Raw genomic sequence first — 20794 nt, forward strand, 5'->3', positions numbered from 1 at the left:
AAATTCGAACTCGTCCACATTAATTCCATCCGCTTCCATTGCTTCACGTAATCGTGCCTGCAGATCCGCTTTTTGCCCGCTTATCGGCAAATTACGCTCCTCCAGTTCCTTTTTTAATTGCTGAATTCTCAATTCTCCGAATTTAACCATCTTGAATTTGGATTATTTGACAATCCCACTTCTGACACCAATTGTTACGAATTTACTCCTTGCTAGTTTTACTTTACTGGGTTCGTATCTCTGGATTGACAAATAAAACCAAAACCAGACAGTGCGGCGCCAGATGTCTATTGTTTCGACAAGCAGACAGCCGTGGCGCCAGATGTCTACAACAAGACAAATGCTATTCCATATACCTACAGCTATTGTTCATAATCAGGGATGCATATAGTAATACAAATACAACTTAATACTACTTTTGTAACAATACCTACGCTATTGCTACGAACTTCTAGCTACCTCCGTACTATTTTTGTATGCCCATTACTTTCTCTAGAGCTCAAATAAAAAAACAAACATGAATTCATTTTGATATTTAATTAGCTTTTTTGTTAGTTTATTGAAAATTTCGCAACAGTTTGACAGTTCCACATCTATTGTGACCTAAAAATACGATCCAAAGCAATGTGGAATTTAAAAACTATTGTGAATTGAGAATACATTACGATCCGTTTGCTATCGTATGTCATAATGCCAATCACCGCATACGATTGACGTATCACGTAATTTTCTTTCGTATGTTTGCCGATCCGTGCACGGATGTAACGATTCGACCCCAGTCTAAACCAATGTTAATATTTTGTTTCACTCAGGTTCGATTTTATTTCGTGTTTCATTCATGACACTGTAAATTACTGAAAATGTTGTTACGTTATTTTGCATTTCAGGTGACGATATGTATTTTTTTATATTCCTTCTTGACAAATTTCTCCATATTTTTGTTCTAAACAATTAAAAATAAATAAAGCCACTAAAAAGGAAAAAGGAAAATTGATAGATTTCAAAAATAAATCGATTTCTGAATATATTGAGAGTTGCAATGTTGTTACGACAACCTTGACGTCATACTAACGGTGGCACGAACAGTGCGATAAAAAAATATTTATGTTACTGTTTTTGTTTGATTATTATTGTATTAAGAGAGCTAATTTCAAAATACATTCGATATCTAAAAAAAACAATGTTTAATTTTTTTACTGCATTTCGGATAATTAGTTTTTTTTAATGTTTTGGACACAATCTTTTGATATTAAAATTATTTTCCCATTTATTTTATATTTTTTTTTGTTTTCGCATTGGCACATCCCTTCCATTATTTTTTGACGAAAAAAGACCTTTTTTCATGAATTTTTTTAGAAAAAATTATTGCTGCAGGTTTATTTTACTTATTATTATATGAAAGTACAACATTTGAAGGATACTTAAAAAAAGTTTTATCGAAAAATAGCGAGGGATAACGGATTTATCGTCGATCTCTGCAGGCACCTCGAAAAGAAGTATTTGTGCGGTGACCAGCCTACAGCATCACTGGATCATCTGAAACCAAAATATTTTCTTTAGTTTATCTCTCAATTGACGTCGAGTTTTTTTTAGTTTTTAAATTTTTGGTATCATTTTCAAGCCAAAATGACGATTTTAGACGAAAAAATCGACCTATTTGTTATTTTAAAATTGTTAGTAATTAAAATTTTTGGAAAAACTCGACGTCATTCGAGAGCTATATATGTATATGTAGAATATTTGTACAAAATTTCAAAACGATCGATGCAGTAGTTTTTTCTGTAGGCTGGTCACCGACTTTAAAAATGACATATTTGGGAAAATCGATTCAGAGTTCTCGCCGCTCAGCGCAGGTAGCTGGAAGGCGCGCAAACCTAAGTTAGAGGTACCGTTATTCAACCTGCTGTAACTTCGTGAGTTTTTCTCCAAATGACCTAAAACTTTAACACAATATTCTTGAGATATTGATGGTTCAAAAAAAATATATAAAAAAAGGGAAAAAAGTTGTCAAACCTCACCCCCCTTAAGGTGTCGAAAAATTGTTTATCTTATACGTACGGGAATAAAAAGATTAAAGATGACATCAAATCGATGTTTTAAGTGCTTACAATGCTATAAAAAAAGAACAAATTGCTTTTACACTAAGGTGGTTAAAAAAAAAAAAAATCGATTGGTACTCGGAAAAATTGGTTCCTAGACACCTCTAAGAAAGCCTCTCTGTTTAAATGAGTTAAGCATCCACCCTCTCTACTCGGAAAAACTGGCGCACTCTAATAAGACAGATTAATTCACCACAGCTGATGACATTACAACACAACACCAATGTAACACACCATACTCGCAACCCAACTCACAAAAAGGATGGGCAACGGGAAAGCAGACTCATTCGCTCGACACAACTCGGCACATACACTTCGCTTTCAAACCCTCCGTTTACAACACCCGTTCTGCGCGCTACAGTAAGGTTTTCGACAACAACGATCTGGCGCGCTATAGACATAATACATACCGAAATAATTCAAATGTATAGTTTTAATAAAATAACATTTGTAAAAATATAAAAGCTTTCTTAATAAATTCATATTGTACATCATACTACTTAAGCTACACGGTATTTTTATTTCAAATGTGCGTGACAACTATTTAAACAATTTATACGTACATGGTGATTACCAAGGCAAAAATAGAGATACATACATATGTATGTACGTATCTACTAGTTATCATTTTTTGTGATGGGATCATTTTTTGTGATTGTGTAAGGTGGACGCGTTTTTTGTGCGGTCCAGTGTTTTGCATAGTTTTCCAAGTGTTTTGAGGCAGCTTTGGCTAAATTTGTTTTCACGTATAACAATCAGGCGACGGACGCAAGTGGGCAATTAAAATCGAAAAAGATAAGTACAATTTTTGTATCTTATTTTAAATTATTTTACGTACCTGTCCATTTTTTCCGCGGCAAAATTTGTTTTTTAATAAAATTGTTTCCCCTAAGAACAGCAATCCAGGCACAACGTGGTTATAAAAAATTTTGTTTTGCCGTTGTGGCTGGAGACATCAGCTGTTTTTCCCCTTTCTCTTTCTTCTTTCTCCTTTTGTTTTGTTTTTTGCATTCTCTTTCGGTTTTGGCGTTGCCAACCATCGGAAATTTAAATCAGACTTAAGAGGAAGAGACTGAACGGACTAGTTGGCAGGTGTTCCCAACTATTTTCGAGTGAGGTATGGCCTCTGAGAATAGTTCTGGGTGTACACCAGAAAATCCTTTTCGGAGGATTTCAAAAATTGTAAGAACGCCACCAAATGGCAAAAAAGAGGAGTCCACCGTTGCTGGACCAATAAAAAATGGGGAATCTGCCGACAATGAGAACAAGAGTGGCAAATCCGATAAAGCGCAAAGTAGAGAATCTACTAATATTTTTTGCAAATTGGGCAGAAAAATAAAGGAGCTCGAGAATATGATGTCCGGACAGAGACACATAAACCAAGCCATGCGAGAGCTTGTAAGCAGCATAACATACATGTATGGCAAAACAGAAAATCTCGAAATCCATTCGAAAATAGTGATGGTAGGGAAAGCGTCACAAGTATCGCCCCAAAATACCCCAAAAAGAGCACGGGAGACATCAGGCTTTCTACCACCTACGAAGAAGCCTAAAAACATGACTCAAAAAGTGCAAGGAACTTTTAGTGAAGTCATCAAAACAAGTATTAGAGACACTGCAGCAGATAAGCCAGCACCCGAGAAATGGGTAGAAGTGGGAAAAAAGAAGAGGCCCATGGAGAAGGGAATTAGGTCGAAACCAGATGCTATAATTCTAACAAAAAAGGACGGAGCTTCGTATGCAGACATCCTCCGTAAAATTAAAGGTGACAGTGGCCTCGAGGAATTGGGTTCAAACGTGACCTACATCAGGAAAACTCTCAAAGGAGACCTACTCATAGAGCTAAAAAGTCAAGGAGACAAAAAAGCTGAAACTTTTCAGAGCGCCCTAGAGGGAGTGGTTGGCGAGATGGCAGTAGTACAACCAAAAACACACAACGTCACTATAATGTGCAAAGATCTGGATGAGATAACTACTCCAGAAGAAATTTGTTTCGCATTACAAAAAGAGTGCGGAATACAAAACATAGGGTCAGCAAATGTTAAAAATATGAGGAAAACAAGAAGCGGCACTCAAATAGCCCTTATATCCCTGCGTGCCCAAGATGCCAAGACTGCCCTTAAAGTTGGCAAAGTAAAGATTGGGTGGTCGATCTGTCGCCTCCGGGAGTACTCCCCTGTTTCTTATTGTTACAGATGCTTCCATCCTGGTCACATGGCGCGTAAATGTTGCAGTCTGATCGACAGGACCTCCCTTTGCACACGTTGTGGAAGCGCGGGACATGTTGCAAAAGCATGCACTAACACACCGAGTTGCATGCTCTGCAAAGGAGAACATTCGGTTCTAAGTACGACTTGTCCCAAATACGTCGAGTTGCTAAAGACAATGGAGAAATGAGAATATTGCAGCTAAACCTAAACCACTGCGCTGCAGCACAACCACTGCTGCAACAAACCGTAATAGAAAGAAACATTGATGTCGCCTTACTGAGTGAGCAATATTCCCAATGTTCGGAAAGCACTTGGATTACAGACAGAAGTGGAAAAGCAGCAAAGTGGTCCTGCAATGGACAAACATTCACATCTTGCTGCAGAGAAGCAAAAAATGGCTTTACATGGGCGCAAATTGGGGGAATTTATTACGTAAGCTGCTATGCTCGTCCCAGTGCGTCCGTTAGAGAATTTGAAGACTTCCTCCTGGAATTATCATTAGAAAGCAGAGGAAAATCACCGATAATAATGGCAGGCGATTTTAACGCATGGTCTACTGCCTGGGGAAGCAGAAGTTCAAACCACCGTGGGCGCCTAGTTTTGGAATTCCTGAGCCAAACCAACCTCACAATAATTAACAGTGGCACAAAAAATACTTACCAAAAAGGAAATAAGGGCTCTGTAATAGACCTGATGTTTGCAAATGAGGCACTAAGCAGACACATTAAGTGGAAGGTGTCAGACATTTTCACAAATAGTGACCATATGGCAATCTTCGCAGAAGTTTTATTCTCGCGAGACCAGGAATCCCCACTCAGTAACACTACACATAAACGAAGCTGGAAGCAAACAGATTTTGACACCGACGTTTTTGAGACAGTTTGGAGAGCAGCAATAGCACCAGGCGAAGACGCCACCGACTTAGTATCCGCTGTGCAAAAGGAACTAGTTGCAGCATGCGACGCAACTATGCGCAGGACGAGATACAATAACAATCGAAAACCGGTATACTGGTGGAATGAAGAAATTGCCACGCTGAGAAAATTCTGTCACTCAGCTCGACGTCGCCTACAACGCAATCAAAGTGGCGAAAACGAAAACCGTCTCAAAGATGCTTTTAAAAACCATAAGAAGCTTCTAAAGTCAGCTATAATCCGTAGCAAGAGAAACTGTTTTGAAAAGATCTGTAAAGAAGCGAATATAGACCCCTGGGGGACTGCTTATAAAATCTGTATGTCCAAATTCAAAAACAACCGGCAGCAACCCCAATGCGCTCCGTTCATGAAGAAAGTCGTCGAGGCATTATTTCCGACGCACGAACCGATTACTAACGCTGAACAACGAAACGAAGCTGCTGAATCACCCCTATTGGCCATAGCCAAAAAAATCAAAAACAACAAAGCGCCTGGTATTGACGGAATACCAAACAGAGCTCTAAAGGTAGCCATAATTTCGAAGCCCACTCCTTTTGCAAAACTGTACAATGCATGCATAAAAGAAGGGATGTTCCCCGATCCCTGGAAAGTTCAGCATCTGGTCTTAATCCCAAAACCCAAAAAACCACCAGATGAACCTTCTTCGTATCGACCTCTGTGTATGCTCGACACAATGGGCAAAGGGTACGAAAGCATAATAAGAAACCGCTTGAAGATTGCAATCCAGGAAGCCGGCGGACTATCAGAAAGACAATACGGCTTCAGAAAACAGAGGTCTACTATCGATGCACTGAAAGAAGTTGTCGACACTGCGAAAAGAGCAGTAAGTGGCAAAAGATGGAAAGGTGGTACAAAAAAATATTGTGCGCTGATCACCCTGGATGTGAAGAATGCATTCAACTCTGCCAAATGGGAAAATATATTCGAAGCCCTATATGGAATACGCGCCCCTCAGTACCTCATAAAAATCGTTAGGAGTTATTTTAAAAATAGAAGGCTGATCTACGACACCACCGAAGGCATAAAGAGCTACCCTATTAGAAGCGGAGTACCACAAGGATCTGTTTTAGGGCCTCTCTTATGGAATCTAGTTTATGATGGGGTGCTAAGAATTCCACAGCCTAAAAACGTTAAGCTAATAGCATACGCAGACGACCTTATAGTGGTAGCAGTAGGTAAACAACTTGATGACCTACAAAATAAATGTAATGAATGTATAAATGGTCTACGCCAATGGTTTTCTTCCAAGAGTTTGGAACTGGCTGGGCACAAAACAGAGGTTTTGCTCATAAGCACCAGGAAAATTGAGGAAAAAATAACTCTCACTATAGGAGAGTGCGTAATTACTTCACAACCACAGTTAAAGTATTTAGGGGTAACATTGGACTCCAAACTGAAATTCAAGCAGCACTTAGCAAACATAGCAAATAAAGCAAATAAAATGTATAACGCTTTATCAAGAATGATGGCAAACAGAGGCTGTGTGCGCTCTAGCCGCCGACTTCTAATCGCAAAATCTATGAGCTCAGTTATACTATATGCAGCTCCATTATGGATACAGGCACTAAACATAAAAGCGTATGCCAAACCAATAAATGCGGTGCATAGACTCTCAGCAATAAGAGTAATAAGTGCTTTCCGAACTATTTCCAGCGAAGCATCTGAAGTACTAGCTGGTATGCTGCCCATAGACATCCAGGGTGACGAGCTCACGAGATTATATGAGCTATCAGCGCCAATTACAGAAATTCAAAAGAGAGAAGGAAGAAAGTAGAGCATAACTATATGGCAGCAACGGTGGCAAACCTCAACTAAAGGACGGTGGACCCACAGACTTATACCTGACATCCATACGTGGATAAGTAGACGACATGGGGACCTGGATTTCCACCTGACCCAAATATTAAGCGGGCATGGGTGCTTCAGAGGCTATCTATATAAATTTCAAAACGACGTCAGTCCGTATTGTCCGATGTGTACGGAGTCTTGTCACTCCCATGAAGTAATACCTTATCTGGTGGTTCCGTGGGAGAGTCCTGAGTTGGGAGTAGGTTAGGTTTAGCGGATTAACGTCCCGCACTCCGGCTTTCGATGCTTCCTCCTACTAAAAAAAAAAAAAAAAATCTACTAGTTACAAAAGTGTTCATGGTCCTTCGAGCCTTAACGAAAGGCACCTTCGGATTTGTATAAAAAACAGAAAATACTACATTAAAAGACTTAAGATTTAATTATATTAAAACAAATTGTGTGGACAAAAGAAGGTATAGTGCAGTAAAATAATAAGAAAAGAATAAAAGGAGCAGTGCAGTGACACCAAGAACAAAAAAAACACATGTTTATATATATTTTTTAATATTAATAAATTAAAATGTACGTACACTTGTGCTCACATAATTAAGCAAAAGCTGGACGAATAGTGCAGTTACACACAAAAAATATCCATATACATACATATATTCACGGTGTGTTACAGGAATGGTGAAGTGACAAAAAACCAAGCTAAGTTCGGAAACAAAGTGCAGTGACATAAAGTGCAAAAACGAACAAAAACAAAAAAGAAAACTAAAAACCTAATCAAAAGAGCGGAATTATACTCAAAATACAAACATATTTACAAAAAATAAATGCAACTGCAAGAAAACAAAAACAAAAAAACACTGTGCGCGAATTCCTGCTGTAAAACAAATAGATATAAATACCAACAAATTAAACGGGCGCGAATTTAAAACAAAATAAAACAATAATTTCAACAAACAAAAAAATAGCACAGACAGTCGGGCGTGAACAAAACAAAATACAAACAACAAACACAACAGGTCCAACCAACTGAGAGAAGCGGAGGATTAAAATTGGCGGGAGAAACATACATATACTAGAGGGGCACTTTACATACGAAAGGAATACCGAGTGAGCGTATCAAGTCCTTTAATATATAATATACACACATGAATACATAAATCCAAAACCTAATTATTCGATGCCTACTCACCTTCGTGTATTCAAACACACTTCTTAACAAGAAAAAAAATATTCAAATATTTACTTGCAATTTTTCCAGCATACCTTTAACAAAAACAATAAACAGGATTGTATAAGCAAAGAAAGCAAAGGAAACACCCTTAAAACAAAAAGGAAAAAGACATACATACTGTTACGAATTTACTCTTGCTAGTTTACTTTGTTAGGTTCGTATCTCTGGATTGACAAATAAAATCAACACTGTTTAATTTAATTCAACAACTCTTTATTTCACAACTCGTCTACACTATAGCAGTTTACTCTTAGCACTGATTGAGCCGTTGGCGCTGCCACGGCTTATATAGCCACGCACTTCTCGCTGATGCCGACGTGTCCTTCTAGAATATCGCGTCTGGAAATTACCAGAACATACGGCTATACGGCGCCAGACGCAAGCAGACAGTCGCGGCGCCAGACTCAGATATTGTTTACCTAGACAAGCAGACAGTGCGGCGCCAGATGTCTATTGTTTCGACGAGCAGACAGCCGTGGCGCCAGATGTCTACAACAAGACAAATGCTATTCCATATACCTACAGCTATTGTTCATAATCAGGGATGCATATAGCAATACAAATAAAACTTAATACTACTTTTTGTAACACTGCCCTCCACTAAAGCCTAATCGTCCCGATTAGGCACAAATCCTCTTGAACCAAATGGGGCGAGCCTCTCCAAATGTACTACTTTCATTTTACATCGTGCTTTTCCATGTCTTTGTATGCGGTATACCACGTCATTAAGTCGTTTCATCACCATATAGGGTCCTTCCCAGGCTGTCTGTAGTTTCGGGGACAAGCCTTTCTTTCGAAGTGGATTGTACAACAGGACCAGATCACCTTCTTCAAAACCTTTTGAATTTGCCGCTTGATCGAACCGGTCCTTCATCTTATTGCTCATCAGATGCGTATGCTGTCTTACCATTAGATGCAATTCATTCATTTCTTCCTTTAAGGCAGAACAATAATCTCCATCATTTCTTACAGCTGTAGGATTCGTTCCAAACTTAAGATCAGCAGGGAGTCGCAGATCAGATCCAAAAATAATCTTTGCTGGCGTGTAACCAGTTGTCTCGTGCTTTGCTGAACGATACGCCAGCAGGAACATCTGGATGCACTTGTCCCAATTCCGTTGATCTTTATCAACGATTTTCCGCAGATATTCTTCGAGCGTTCGGTTGAATCTCTCCACCATTCCATCTGATTGTGGATGTAACGCTGTTGTCCGTGTCTTGTGGATGCCCAATAATGTACAGACTTCTTGAAAAATGGAAGATTCGAAATTCCTGCCTTGATCTGAGTGTAATTCGATGGGCACTCCGAACCTTGTTATCCAATTTTCTACAAACGCTTCGGCTACTGTCTTCGCTTCTTGGTTTGGTAAGGCATATACTTCTGGCCATTTACTGAAATAGTCCATGACAACCAGTAGATATTTGTTTCCGGCCGTACTGGTTGGGAACGGACCTGCAACATCCATTGCGACTCGTTCAAATGGTGATCCCACGTTGTACTGTTGTAGCCTACCGCGACTTTTGGCTTTAGGACCTTTAGCTGCCATGCACTCTACGCAATTACTTATCCATTCTGCTATGGAATCTCGACAACCGATCCAGTAGAACCGTTGTTTAATCTTCTCTATAGTTTTTGTAATTCCAAGGTGCCCTCCACTAGGTCCATTGTGATATTCCTTCAATACTTTCGGGATCATGGACTTCGGTACTATGATCAGCAGACGAGACTGTTTGCCATCTTCGCTTTCCCAGGTACGATGAAGGTATCCATTAACGAGGTTTATGCTGTTCCATTGGGCCCAATATGCTTTTGCAGTTGGACTCTCGCTACTTATTTGTTCCTTTGGTGGTCGTACCCCATTTTCTTTGGCCATTACCAGCTTTGCAAGATCAGGGTCCTCCAGCTGATTGATTCTGATGCGGTGAGGAGTCCAATCATCTTCAGGTTCTATATTCAGTAATCGCACGTCGATTATACCTTCTTTTCCTTCTGATTTGGAGCAATGTTTACATTCCAGTGGACAAGGGCGACGTGATAATGCATCCGCATTTTTGTGGTGAATCCCCTTTCGATGTTCCGTTTCGAAGTCGTAATTCTGTAATCTTTCGATCCATCGTGCAATTTGGCCTTCCGGATTCTTAAACTGTAATAACCATTTTAATGCTGCATGATCAGTCCTCAGCAAGAATCGTTGTCCATACAAATACTTGTGGAAATGTTTTACACATTCCACCACAGCTAGTAGTTCTTTTCGCGTCACACAGTAGTTTTTCTCTGGTTTCCCGAGCACTCTGCTGTAATACCCAATTACTCTTTCTTGTCCGTCGATGAGCTGAGACAGGACACCTCCAATTCCATAAGCGCTCGCATCTGTATCCAGGATGAATTTCTTTCCAGGTATTGGATAAGCCAACATCGGCGCCGTACAAAGTAGTTCTTTAAGCTGCTCAAACGCTTTTTCTTGTTCCAACTGCCATACAAACGGGCGATTCTTCTTTGTTAAATCATGTAAACTTCTAGCCACGTTCGCAAATCCAGGTACAAAACGGCGGTAATACGTGCATAAGCCAAGGAAGCTGCGGAGTTCATGTATGTTGGTGGGTTGAGGCCAATCTTTCACTGCTTTTATTTTTCCTTCCTCGGTGTGAATTCCCTCAGTTGACACTTTATGTCCGAGATATGTGACCTGCTTCTTCCATAATGAACACTTTTTGGGATTCAAGCGTAATCCGGCTGATGCTATTCGCTGAAAGACTTCCTCTAGATTTTTCAGATGATCATCAAAACTTTTTCCCATGATGATAATGTCATCAAGATACACCAAACATGTCTTCCAGTTGAGTCCTTTTAACACATGTTCCATCAGTCGCTCGAACGTTGCAGGCGCATTACATAACCCAAATGGCATCACAGAGAATTCCCATAACCCGTCGCCCATACTGAAAGCGGTCTTTTCACGGTCACATTCATCAATCTCGACTTGCCAATATCCACTTTGTAGATCTAATGTAGAAAACCATTTCGCTCCAGACAAGGTGTCTAATGTATCGTCGATTCTTGGTAGAGGATAACTGTCTTTCTTTGTGACATCATTCAACTTCCTATAATCTACGCAGAAACGGGTGCTACCATCTTTCTTTTTAACTAAGACGATAGGTGAGCTCCATGGACTTATTGAAGGTTCGATTACACCGTTTTTGTGCATGTCTTCAATAATTTTGTTAGCATCCTCACGTTTTGCTAGTGGAACCCTACGCGGAGCTTGCCGGATTGGTTTAGCGTCTCCAGTATTTATGCGATGTTTGACAATGCCGGTTCTTCCTGTGTTTCTTTCGTTTGCAAATATGGATGCGTATTTTTCTAATAGTTTTTCTGCTTTTAATTTTTCATTTCCATGCAGTTCGTTCAGTAAATTATTTAAGAATGTAGGACTTATCTGCTGTGGCTCAATAGTAGGCTTTTGTTCTGACCGTTCGCATCGTGCTATTGCACTTATATTCTGGCACTGTCCAATTACTGCTCCTTTCTTCAGCCTTATAGGCGTGTTGAATTCATTCACTACTCTGACCGGAATGGTGGCGTCTTCTCTAGTTTTCACAAGCGTTCTTCCTACCAATATGGGTGTATCTATTTTTGTTGGTTCCACAATCCACAACTCTTCAGTCCCACCTCCTCCATTCACTTTAGCCCATACAATCGCCTCAGATTTTGGTGGAATACTCTGATTATCATCAACAATCACCCTCTTACTTTCAACGTTGGTCACATATCCGGTGTTTATAGGCATCTCCACGTTCTGGCAAAACAGCATTTGCTTGTTTAAATCCAAAGTAACCCCGTGATCAATCATGAAATCTACTCCCATTATAATTTCATCCGTGATTTCTGCTACGATGAAGGTGTGATTAACTTCCAGGGTACCAATCATCACTTCGCAAAACACTTTTCCCGCGACAGCTGCTTCCTCCCCGGTGGCCGTTCGAAGCTTGCAACCGACTAATGGTTCAACCGTTCCTCTTACCACATCCGGTCGGATAATTGAATGTGTGGCACCAGTATCCAAAGTAAGCGTTGACAGTCGTCCATTTACGATGCCGTTGATAGTAAGATTGTTGTCATGGCGACCTATTTGTGATATCGAGATGGCGGGGCAAATAGTTGTGGGAACCAGCTCACGCCCCTTTGAACTGTTCCGTTTTAGTTTAACGACTTGTGAGATGTGGATGCTCCGTCCTCGTTATCTGTTGGTTGTTTCCGTTTTGATGGGCTTACTTTTATATTGCAATTTCGGGCAAAGTGACCCGCTTTTCCACAGTTGAAACATCTTCCTGTTGTATTTACTCGCGGTGCAGCAATTGTCTTCAGAGTCTTCAATATTTCTTCCATCAGCGCCGGTTGTTCCATTTCAACCCTTTGTACTTTGTGTGCTGGTTTACTTAGTAGGGAAGCTGTTTCCTGTGTGAGGGCGTGCGAAACCGTTTCAGCAAACGTTCTTTTTGGCAATGCATATGTGGCGCGTTTGGTGTCCACATCACGAATTCCATTTATGAAACATTGAATTTTTACCCTCTCAATGTAATCCGCAGGTGCATCTGCATTTGCCAAATGTGCCAGTCGTTCGATTTCAGTTGCGAACTCTTGCAATGACTCGTTCATCTTCTGACCCCTATTTTGCAGTTCGATCTGGTATATTTGTTTCCGGTGCTCACTACCATATCGTCTTTCTATCGCACTCATCAATGCCTCATAGTTGTCCCGTTCACAGTCTGGAATAGTCTGAAGGATTTCTGCCGCAGGTCCTTTCAATGATACAAACAAGGACGCCACTTTGTCCACTGCATTCCAGTTATTGGCCATTGCTGTCTTTTCAAACTGAAGTTTGAAAATTTGAAATGGAATACTTCCATCGAATGTGGGTGCCTTCAGTCTTGGATTATTTGTTGATGGTGCAGGGCCATGCAGTTGCAGTTCTCGCATACGATTACTCAGTTGAAGAAATTCTGATCTTAAATTTTCTTCGTCATTTTTTATTGTGCTTAATTCGGCTTCAAATTTTGAAAATTTCTCTTGCACTTGTGTATTATTTTCTGTAATCTGTTGTACCAAACGCTTTTCCAACTGCGTATTATTTTCAGTCATTTGTTGTGTAAGGCGAGACTCTAACTGTGATGTATTTTCAGCTATTTGCGTTATTTGCTGTGCCAGACGATTTTCTGTTTGCACTGCATTTTCTGTTATTTGTGATATATTTTCGGCTATTTGCTGTGCCAGACGATTTTCTGTTTGCACTGCTTTTTCTGCATTTTCAGCTATTTGCTGTGCCAGACGATTTCCTGTTTGCACTGCATTTTCTGTATTTTCAGCTATTTTCTGTATAGCCACTAACAGCATGTTCATGTCTGCACTTGATGATGTTCGTTGTTCTTCTACTTTTTCTTCTACCTTTGTAGAAGTTTCTGGCCCATCAAATTCAAACTCGTCCACATTAATTCCATCCGCTTCCATTGCTTTACGTAATCGTGCTTGCAGATCCGCCTTTTGCCCACTTATCGGCAAATTACGCTCCTCCAGTTCCTTTTTTAATTGCTGAATTCTCAATTCTCCGAATTTAACCATCTTGAATTTGGATTATTTGACAATCCCACTTCTGACACCAATTGTTACGAATTTACTCTTGCTAGTTTACTTTGTTAGGTTCGTATCTCTGGATTGACAAATAAAATCAACACTGTTTAATTTAATTCAACAACTCTTTATTTCACAACTCGTCTACACTATAGCAGTTTACTCTTAGCACTGATTGAGCCGTTGGCGCTGCCACGGCTTATATAGCCACGCACTTCTCGCTGATGCCGACGTGTCCTTCTAGAATATCGCGTCTGGAAATTACCAGAACATACGGCTATACGGCGCCAGACGCAAGCAGACAGTCGCGGCGCCAGACTCAGATATTGTTTACCTAGACAAGCAGACAGTGCGGCGCCAGATGTCTATTGTTTCGACGAGCAGACAGCCGTGGCGCCAGATGTCTACAACAAGACAAATGCTATTCCATATACCTACAGCTATTGTTCATAATCAGGGATGCATATAGCAATACAAATAAAACTTAATACTACTTTTTGTAACAATACATACATATGTATATGCAAATTTCTCCTCTATACATAACTTTAATATACATACTACATATACGTTCATATCAACAACATTAACAAAGTAATAAACAACAATAATTTCTTACCAATTGGCAAACATATATACAAAGTGCATACGGGAGCATACCTGCACGTTACCCACTTCGCTTTTGCGCTCTCGTTCTAGAGCGAACTTACATATATACATATATGTATGTATGTAATCCTAAGGCATAGAATCTGCCTGCAATGTTATACCCTACACTGGGTACCACAGGCTAAATTATTAAAATTATAATTTTAATCAATTTTTCAAAGAAAAATTTGTCGTAATTTTCCGCTCCGTTTACGGTAAAGTAAAACTCACAAAATACTTTGACCGAATACAAAAACAAAAAAATCAATTTCGCAAAATATAAGTAAGTTTAAGAACACTATATATAGTACATAAATATATTATTGGTACATCTACAATTCCTATACATAACTATATTCATATTTGCCCACATTGACAAACATCCCACAATACCTCTTGTTCTTTGGCAAACAAAAACAAGCAGGATCGTGGACAAAAAGCAAATTGATCTCTCTAACGAGCTCTCAATTGCTTAAGAACAGAAACATAATTATAAATACAAATACAAATTGTGCATATTTATGTAAATAGCGCATTGATCTCTTCAACGAGCTCTCAATTGCACAAAACATAAGTAACGACATACATACATACATACAAGTCCAAGTAAATACAAAACATTCGGACTTCAAATAGTTTAATTAATAAAAAGCGTGGTTTTTAATAGCAATTAACAATTCAAATAAATACAAAGCGATATTAATAAAAATACGTTTTTTGCTAATATTATCCGAAATAACAAAATCTTATTTACATAAAAGAGTATTTCATTTTCTATACCTTATCGCTTCATATAGATACTATAAATCAGTTTACTCTGACAAAAATTTTAATACACAATATAATAAAAATGGTTAATAACGGAAAAAATCATAATACTCCTGCAGCAGCTATACGCTCAAAACAGGCTATTAAATTCATTTCAGAAAGTGACAGTATAACAAGATACTGCACTAGATTTGCCTCTTCACCGATTCACGAACACTCGGAATCGTTATTAGAAGTAAAAGGCCAAAATCTTAAAAAATTTTGGACTCGCCTTCAAACGGCTCATGACGCCATTGTAGATTCTGACGATTCAGATCTGCCACAAAATTTTAAATTATCTGCTTACGCCATATACGAAAACTGCTTAGACCAGATCGAAGAAACAAAAGCTATGATCTCCGATCAAATAAAGCTCATTAAAGCAATTGAACCTACTCCCCACAGTAGAGTAGAGCTGCCACAAATAGATAGTCAAAAGGCAAGTTCCGGCATCCACCTCGAGGTGCCGCCATGTGACAGAAACATTCTATGGAGGTTATGAAGAATGGCCGTCCTTCCGGGACATGTTTACAGCCGTTTACATCAACCATCCAGAACTATCAAAAGCACAAAAATTGTATCACCTACGATACAAGACAAAAGGTCAAGCAGGCGTCATAGTAAAACAGTTCGCTCTTAATGACGATAATTTGAATTTGGCTTGGGAAGCTCTAAAGGCTAGATACGAAAACAATAGAATACTGGTCGATAAACAAGTAACGACACCACAGTATATACAGTAGATAACCTTTTGCATGGTAGCTTTCATGAGGGTGAATAGCGGCCATCTTGGATTATCAGTGGTAGCAACCTGTAGCAACGCAGTGATGTATAAATTGAGGTACTAAATACTTAGCAAATTTATTTTATTAAATAAAAAAACTATAAATATTGTTGCTTAATATAAAAGAAAATTATTTATTAATGTTATATATTTACCAATAGGTGATTTAAATGCCATAGTGTGCAATATTTCGGCCATAAAAATAGCATTTACTGATATTCAGATATTCTTTTTGTAGTGAGTTCTTAATAATAAAATGCAGTCCTGTTTTCAGATTTCTCGGTGGTGAGTTTTCTTCTGAATGTATTTGCTCAGTATATATATATATATACTGTGGTATTTGTTTACATTTGACCGACAGAAAACATAAAAGCAAAAACACTTATACAAAATATATATAATAAAATAAACACTGGTTTAAAATCACTTTGCAATTGATATTTTCCTAATGAATTGTCACTTTGTATACATATGTCAAACGACAAATTACCACCCAGGATTGTATCCTACTGCATGCAAAAATTTAGAAATACTTGAAGCGTGTTTTAAAATTGCACACAAAATAACAACTGATTTAACATTAAACAACAAGTAATATCCCAATAAAATTGAACAGATATTCAAAGTAATTCAATATAATCACTTAAATAACGTAAACACTTGCATTATTTAATATATTTTAAAGTATCATCAAAATTTAAAATTTATATGTAGCTCAAATGCTAACACAACACCCTGATTACCATGAAAGTAGCAAAAAAAGGGTTACACAAAACCCTAAGATTTGATGGAGGTGAGTATAAGTATGTAAACAAACCAAAGGTTGTCTACTGTATATACTGAGACGACACTAATGAACTTGCCAAAAATTAAGAAAGGAACAAGTGTAGAATTCATCAACCTAGAATCCACTGTTTCAAATTGTTTGTCGATTCTATCGACACTAAGTATTCCCACAGACGGCTGGGACCCAATTCTGGTAAACATTTGCACCGCCGCATTACCAGAAAAGTCGTTACTTCTATGGGATGGTTTCATAACGAAAAAAGTGCCCAACGTGGCAACAAAGATTTTCTCACCACCCAATATGAAATTGCGGAAAGGTTAGAAGAAAATATAATCAAAACTAAGAACATGAAATACGACCAAAACCGAAGCTTCAATAGACCCCAAGTTAGTAGCAAAAACAATTTAAACAAACGCAATAACATAATGCAATCGTTCATATCCGAACAGAAAAAGCAAACGTCATGCGAACTATGTAAAAGAGGGCATAAATTTAAAACTTGTGAGAAGTTTAAAAAATTAAACATTAACGAAAGGAACAACTTTGTCAGGTCAAAAAGACTCTGTACAAACTGCTTGTCCCATACACATAAGCTTAAAAATTGCAAAAGCAAATTTAACTGCTTATATTGTCATAAAAGACATCATACAATGCTTCATTACAGCACATATCCCACTTCACCTCGAAGGAGCGCATATACAAAAAGAACCACGGGTTTAATTGCAAAAGTAAATTCCGAAAGCCAAAATATGAAAAATTGCCAAGAGACACCATGTTGCACAGTTAACAGTTAAGCAGTTACCGAACTAGTTACCACCATACCAACTCAAGTTGAGAACAAAAACCTTAATTCACAATAAAGTAAATCGCAAAAGTTAAAGAAACTTCCATTAACAAACAAAACTATAAAAGATCGGTATTGTGAGCACTTCTCTAAAGCCACAACTACTCGATCAAATAATGGCCGGTACGTCATACGACTACCACTAGAGCCACAATATTCCAATACTCCACAAATTGGTATAAAAAACAAAGTCAGAGTTACCTCTCACAGTCGATATATTAAAAGCACATAAAACTTTCGGCCCCGCAGGATGGCTTTCGCCAATAATGATAAATCCTGCTTAAAAAATCTCAAGTTATGTGGCGCGCTACTAAACGCCAAATTAGTGCATACGCACTAAAACATAAAATACACAATTGAATCACAAAGTCGAAAAATCGACATTTTCATTCATTTTCAAAAATACATAAATAAAATCTCAAAAGGAAGTTAAGGGATCACTGTACTCCCAATACGATAAAGTGACGCACCTAGACTTACAAAAAGCAAAGGTCGCTCTTATCGCATCTATGCAAGCGCTCCTCATATGGGTGAGTTAGGGAAATCAGCTATACAAAGCATTAAACAATTATGAAGAATTCTGTACTGTACGCAAGATCCCTCACATATAACTGTTCTAACCCCAAAGTATGTTTTCAAAGGCGCACCCATTCAGGCCAAACCTGAGCCAGGCATGGAGTTGCGGTCCTTAATAAGTCAATCAAGAAAAAAAATTATTGCAACAATCGCCAAAACTATAGAAAAGGCAGATTGTAAATAACCGCAAATAAAATTAATTAAAGCGAACAACGCATACACTTTTTTATTATAATAATAAGTGGGATAAAGCCGCAAAATATAGTTCCTAGCCATACGCACCTAAAAATAAATAAATACCAAATATTATGTTTAAAACCAAAAGCATTTTCAGGATTTATGGCATGTCTTCTGCGCCCTAGGCAACTCTATCAGCAGTTCGCCGAAATACATGCAACAGCATATACATACGCAATACTAGGCAAAATATTCGCCTAGGGGGCCCAGGATGTTTAAATGAGTTAAGCATCCACCCTCTCTACTCGGAAAAACTGGCGCACTCTAATAAGGCAGATTAATTCACCACAGCTGATGACATTACAACACAACACCAATGTAACACACCACACTCGTACGCAACCCAACTCACAAAAAGGATGGGCAACGGGAAAGCAGACACATTCGCTCGACACAACGCGTCACATACACTTCGCTTTCAAACCCTCCGTTTACAACACCCGTTCTACGCGCTACAGTAAGGTTTTCGACAACAACGATCTGGCGCGCTATAGACATAATACATACCGAAATAATTCAAATGTATAGTTTTAATAAAATAACATTTGTAAAAATATAAAAGCTTTCTTAATAAATTCATATTGTACATCATACTACTCAAGCTACCCGGTATTTTTATTTCAAATGTGCGTGACAACTATTTAAACAATTTATACGTACATGGTGATTACCAAGGCAAAAATAGAGATACATATGTATGTACGTATCTACTAGTTACAAAAGTGTTCACTCTCCAAATATGAGTTTTTAATTGTAACGGGAAGGTCCTCCTACATACAGTTTTCTATTTTTTCTTATTATCAGATAGAAAAATTTATATCTCGCTTCCAACTACTTGAAAAAATATCTTGTTCCTTAGATTTTGTAGGAAATTGAATGCCCTAAAAAAAGGTCTCCTATGATTTTTTCGTAAACCCAACCGTTTAAAAGATATTAATAAAGTTTGATTATTTTTGGGAACATTTTTTATTTCTTATGAATTTTATAACTTTATAACTTATAACCTTTTTTGTAGAGCATTCAATTTCCTACAAAATCTAAGGAACAAGATATTTTTTCAAGTAGTTGGAAGCGAGATATAAATTTTTCTATCTGATAATAAGAAAAAATAGAAAACTGTATGTAGGAGGACCTTCCCGTTACAATTAAAAACTCATATTTGGAGAGGCTTTCTTAGAGGTGTCTAGGAACCTATTTTCCGAGTACCAATCGAAAATTTCGGCTGTTGAGTGGTTTATCCTATTAATCTCAAAAATTTATCAAAATTTCACCATACAAAAATGACAGTTCGAAATCACGTCATCGAAGTGATTTGAAACTGATCTACGCTAATAGCAGGGATGTTCTAACCAGTCTCAGTCCAGACATTTTGAGGCAAAGTCTCAATTTGAGACTAGTCACTATTCACTAAACAGCCTCTAGCGTTAGTCTCAAAATATTGCCTCAATAGTTAGCTGATAGTTAGCAGGTCACAAAACTAAAAAGAACTCTTGTCTGCCATTTTGAATATACTGAATAGAGATCATCATCATAGATATTAATCGATTGTCGTTTTTTTATATTTTGTAAGCAACTCAAACACGAAAAGATTAAAAATAAATAAATTTCGTAAATATTACGAAACAAAACATATATTTGTATTTTTATTGATAACTAGCTGACCCCTCAGCCGTTGTCCTGCATGAAATTATGTGTTTTGAAATGAAAAGAAAGTTGAATTTATATTTATTTGCGAGTTTTGGTTTCTGTTGTAGTGCGTAAATGTACAGAGAAGATTGGTTTCCAACTCGTGAACACGCCACGTATATTTGGCCGTGTTAAAAACATAGTATTTCCAGATTTATGCCACACTCTTCTAGGGGTTATCCTTGTGTTCTGTTAATTGTCATCGCAAATGTAATTTTGTCTGGAAACTGAATACGTTTGAACTGAAATGGATGCCCCATTACACAATTTCGGTGCATGAAGATTGTGAAACATAATATTGACAGATCCTACTCTGAGACGCAAATAATGCTGTGGCATGCCAAGCCCCTCAAAGAATTTAGAAATTCCACTCGTTTTCCTTGTAAAGACGATCGATCGATTTGTATGAGCAAAAACCTCCTGGAATTAAACTTCCAGTTTAAGTCATTAACATAGGTATTTTTGGCAGCTAAAATTGCGCGTGCACTCAAGCTTTCGCAATTACGAGAATTTGGCCAATGTTCG

The 20794-nt window shown here is 38.1% G+C and overlaps 1 protein-coding gene across 2 annotated transcripts in view; it reads right to left on the reverse strand.

Annotated features, from left to right (window-relative positions):
- LOC125777683 (uncharacterized) overlaps positions 1–20794 on the reverse strand; it is a 235173-nt gene that overhangs the window by 20225 nt on the left and 194154 nt on the right. For both annotated transcript variants that reach the window (XM_049452869.1, XM_049452868.1), the window contains exon 2: positions 12548–14334. In XM_049452869.1, the coding sequence (XP_049308826.1) occupies positions 12548–13891 (1344 nt within the window). In that variant the 5' untranslated portion in view covers positions 13892–14334. The remainder of the gene's footprint in view (positions 1–12547; positions 14335–20794) is intronic.

This window comes from Bactrocera dorsalis, chromosome 3 (assembly GCF_023373825.1).
Source record: "Bactrocera dorsalis isolate Fly_Bdor chromosome 3, ASM2337382v1, whole genome shotgun sequence".
Taxonomy (NCBI): domain Eukaryota; kingdom Metazoa; phylum Arthropoda; class Insecta; order Diptera; family Tephritidae; genus Bactrocera; species Bactrocera dorsalis.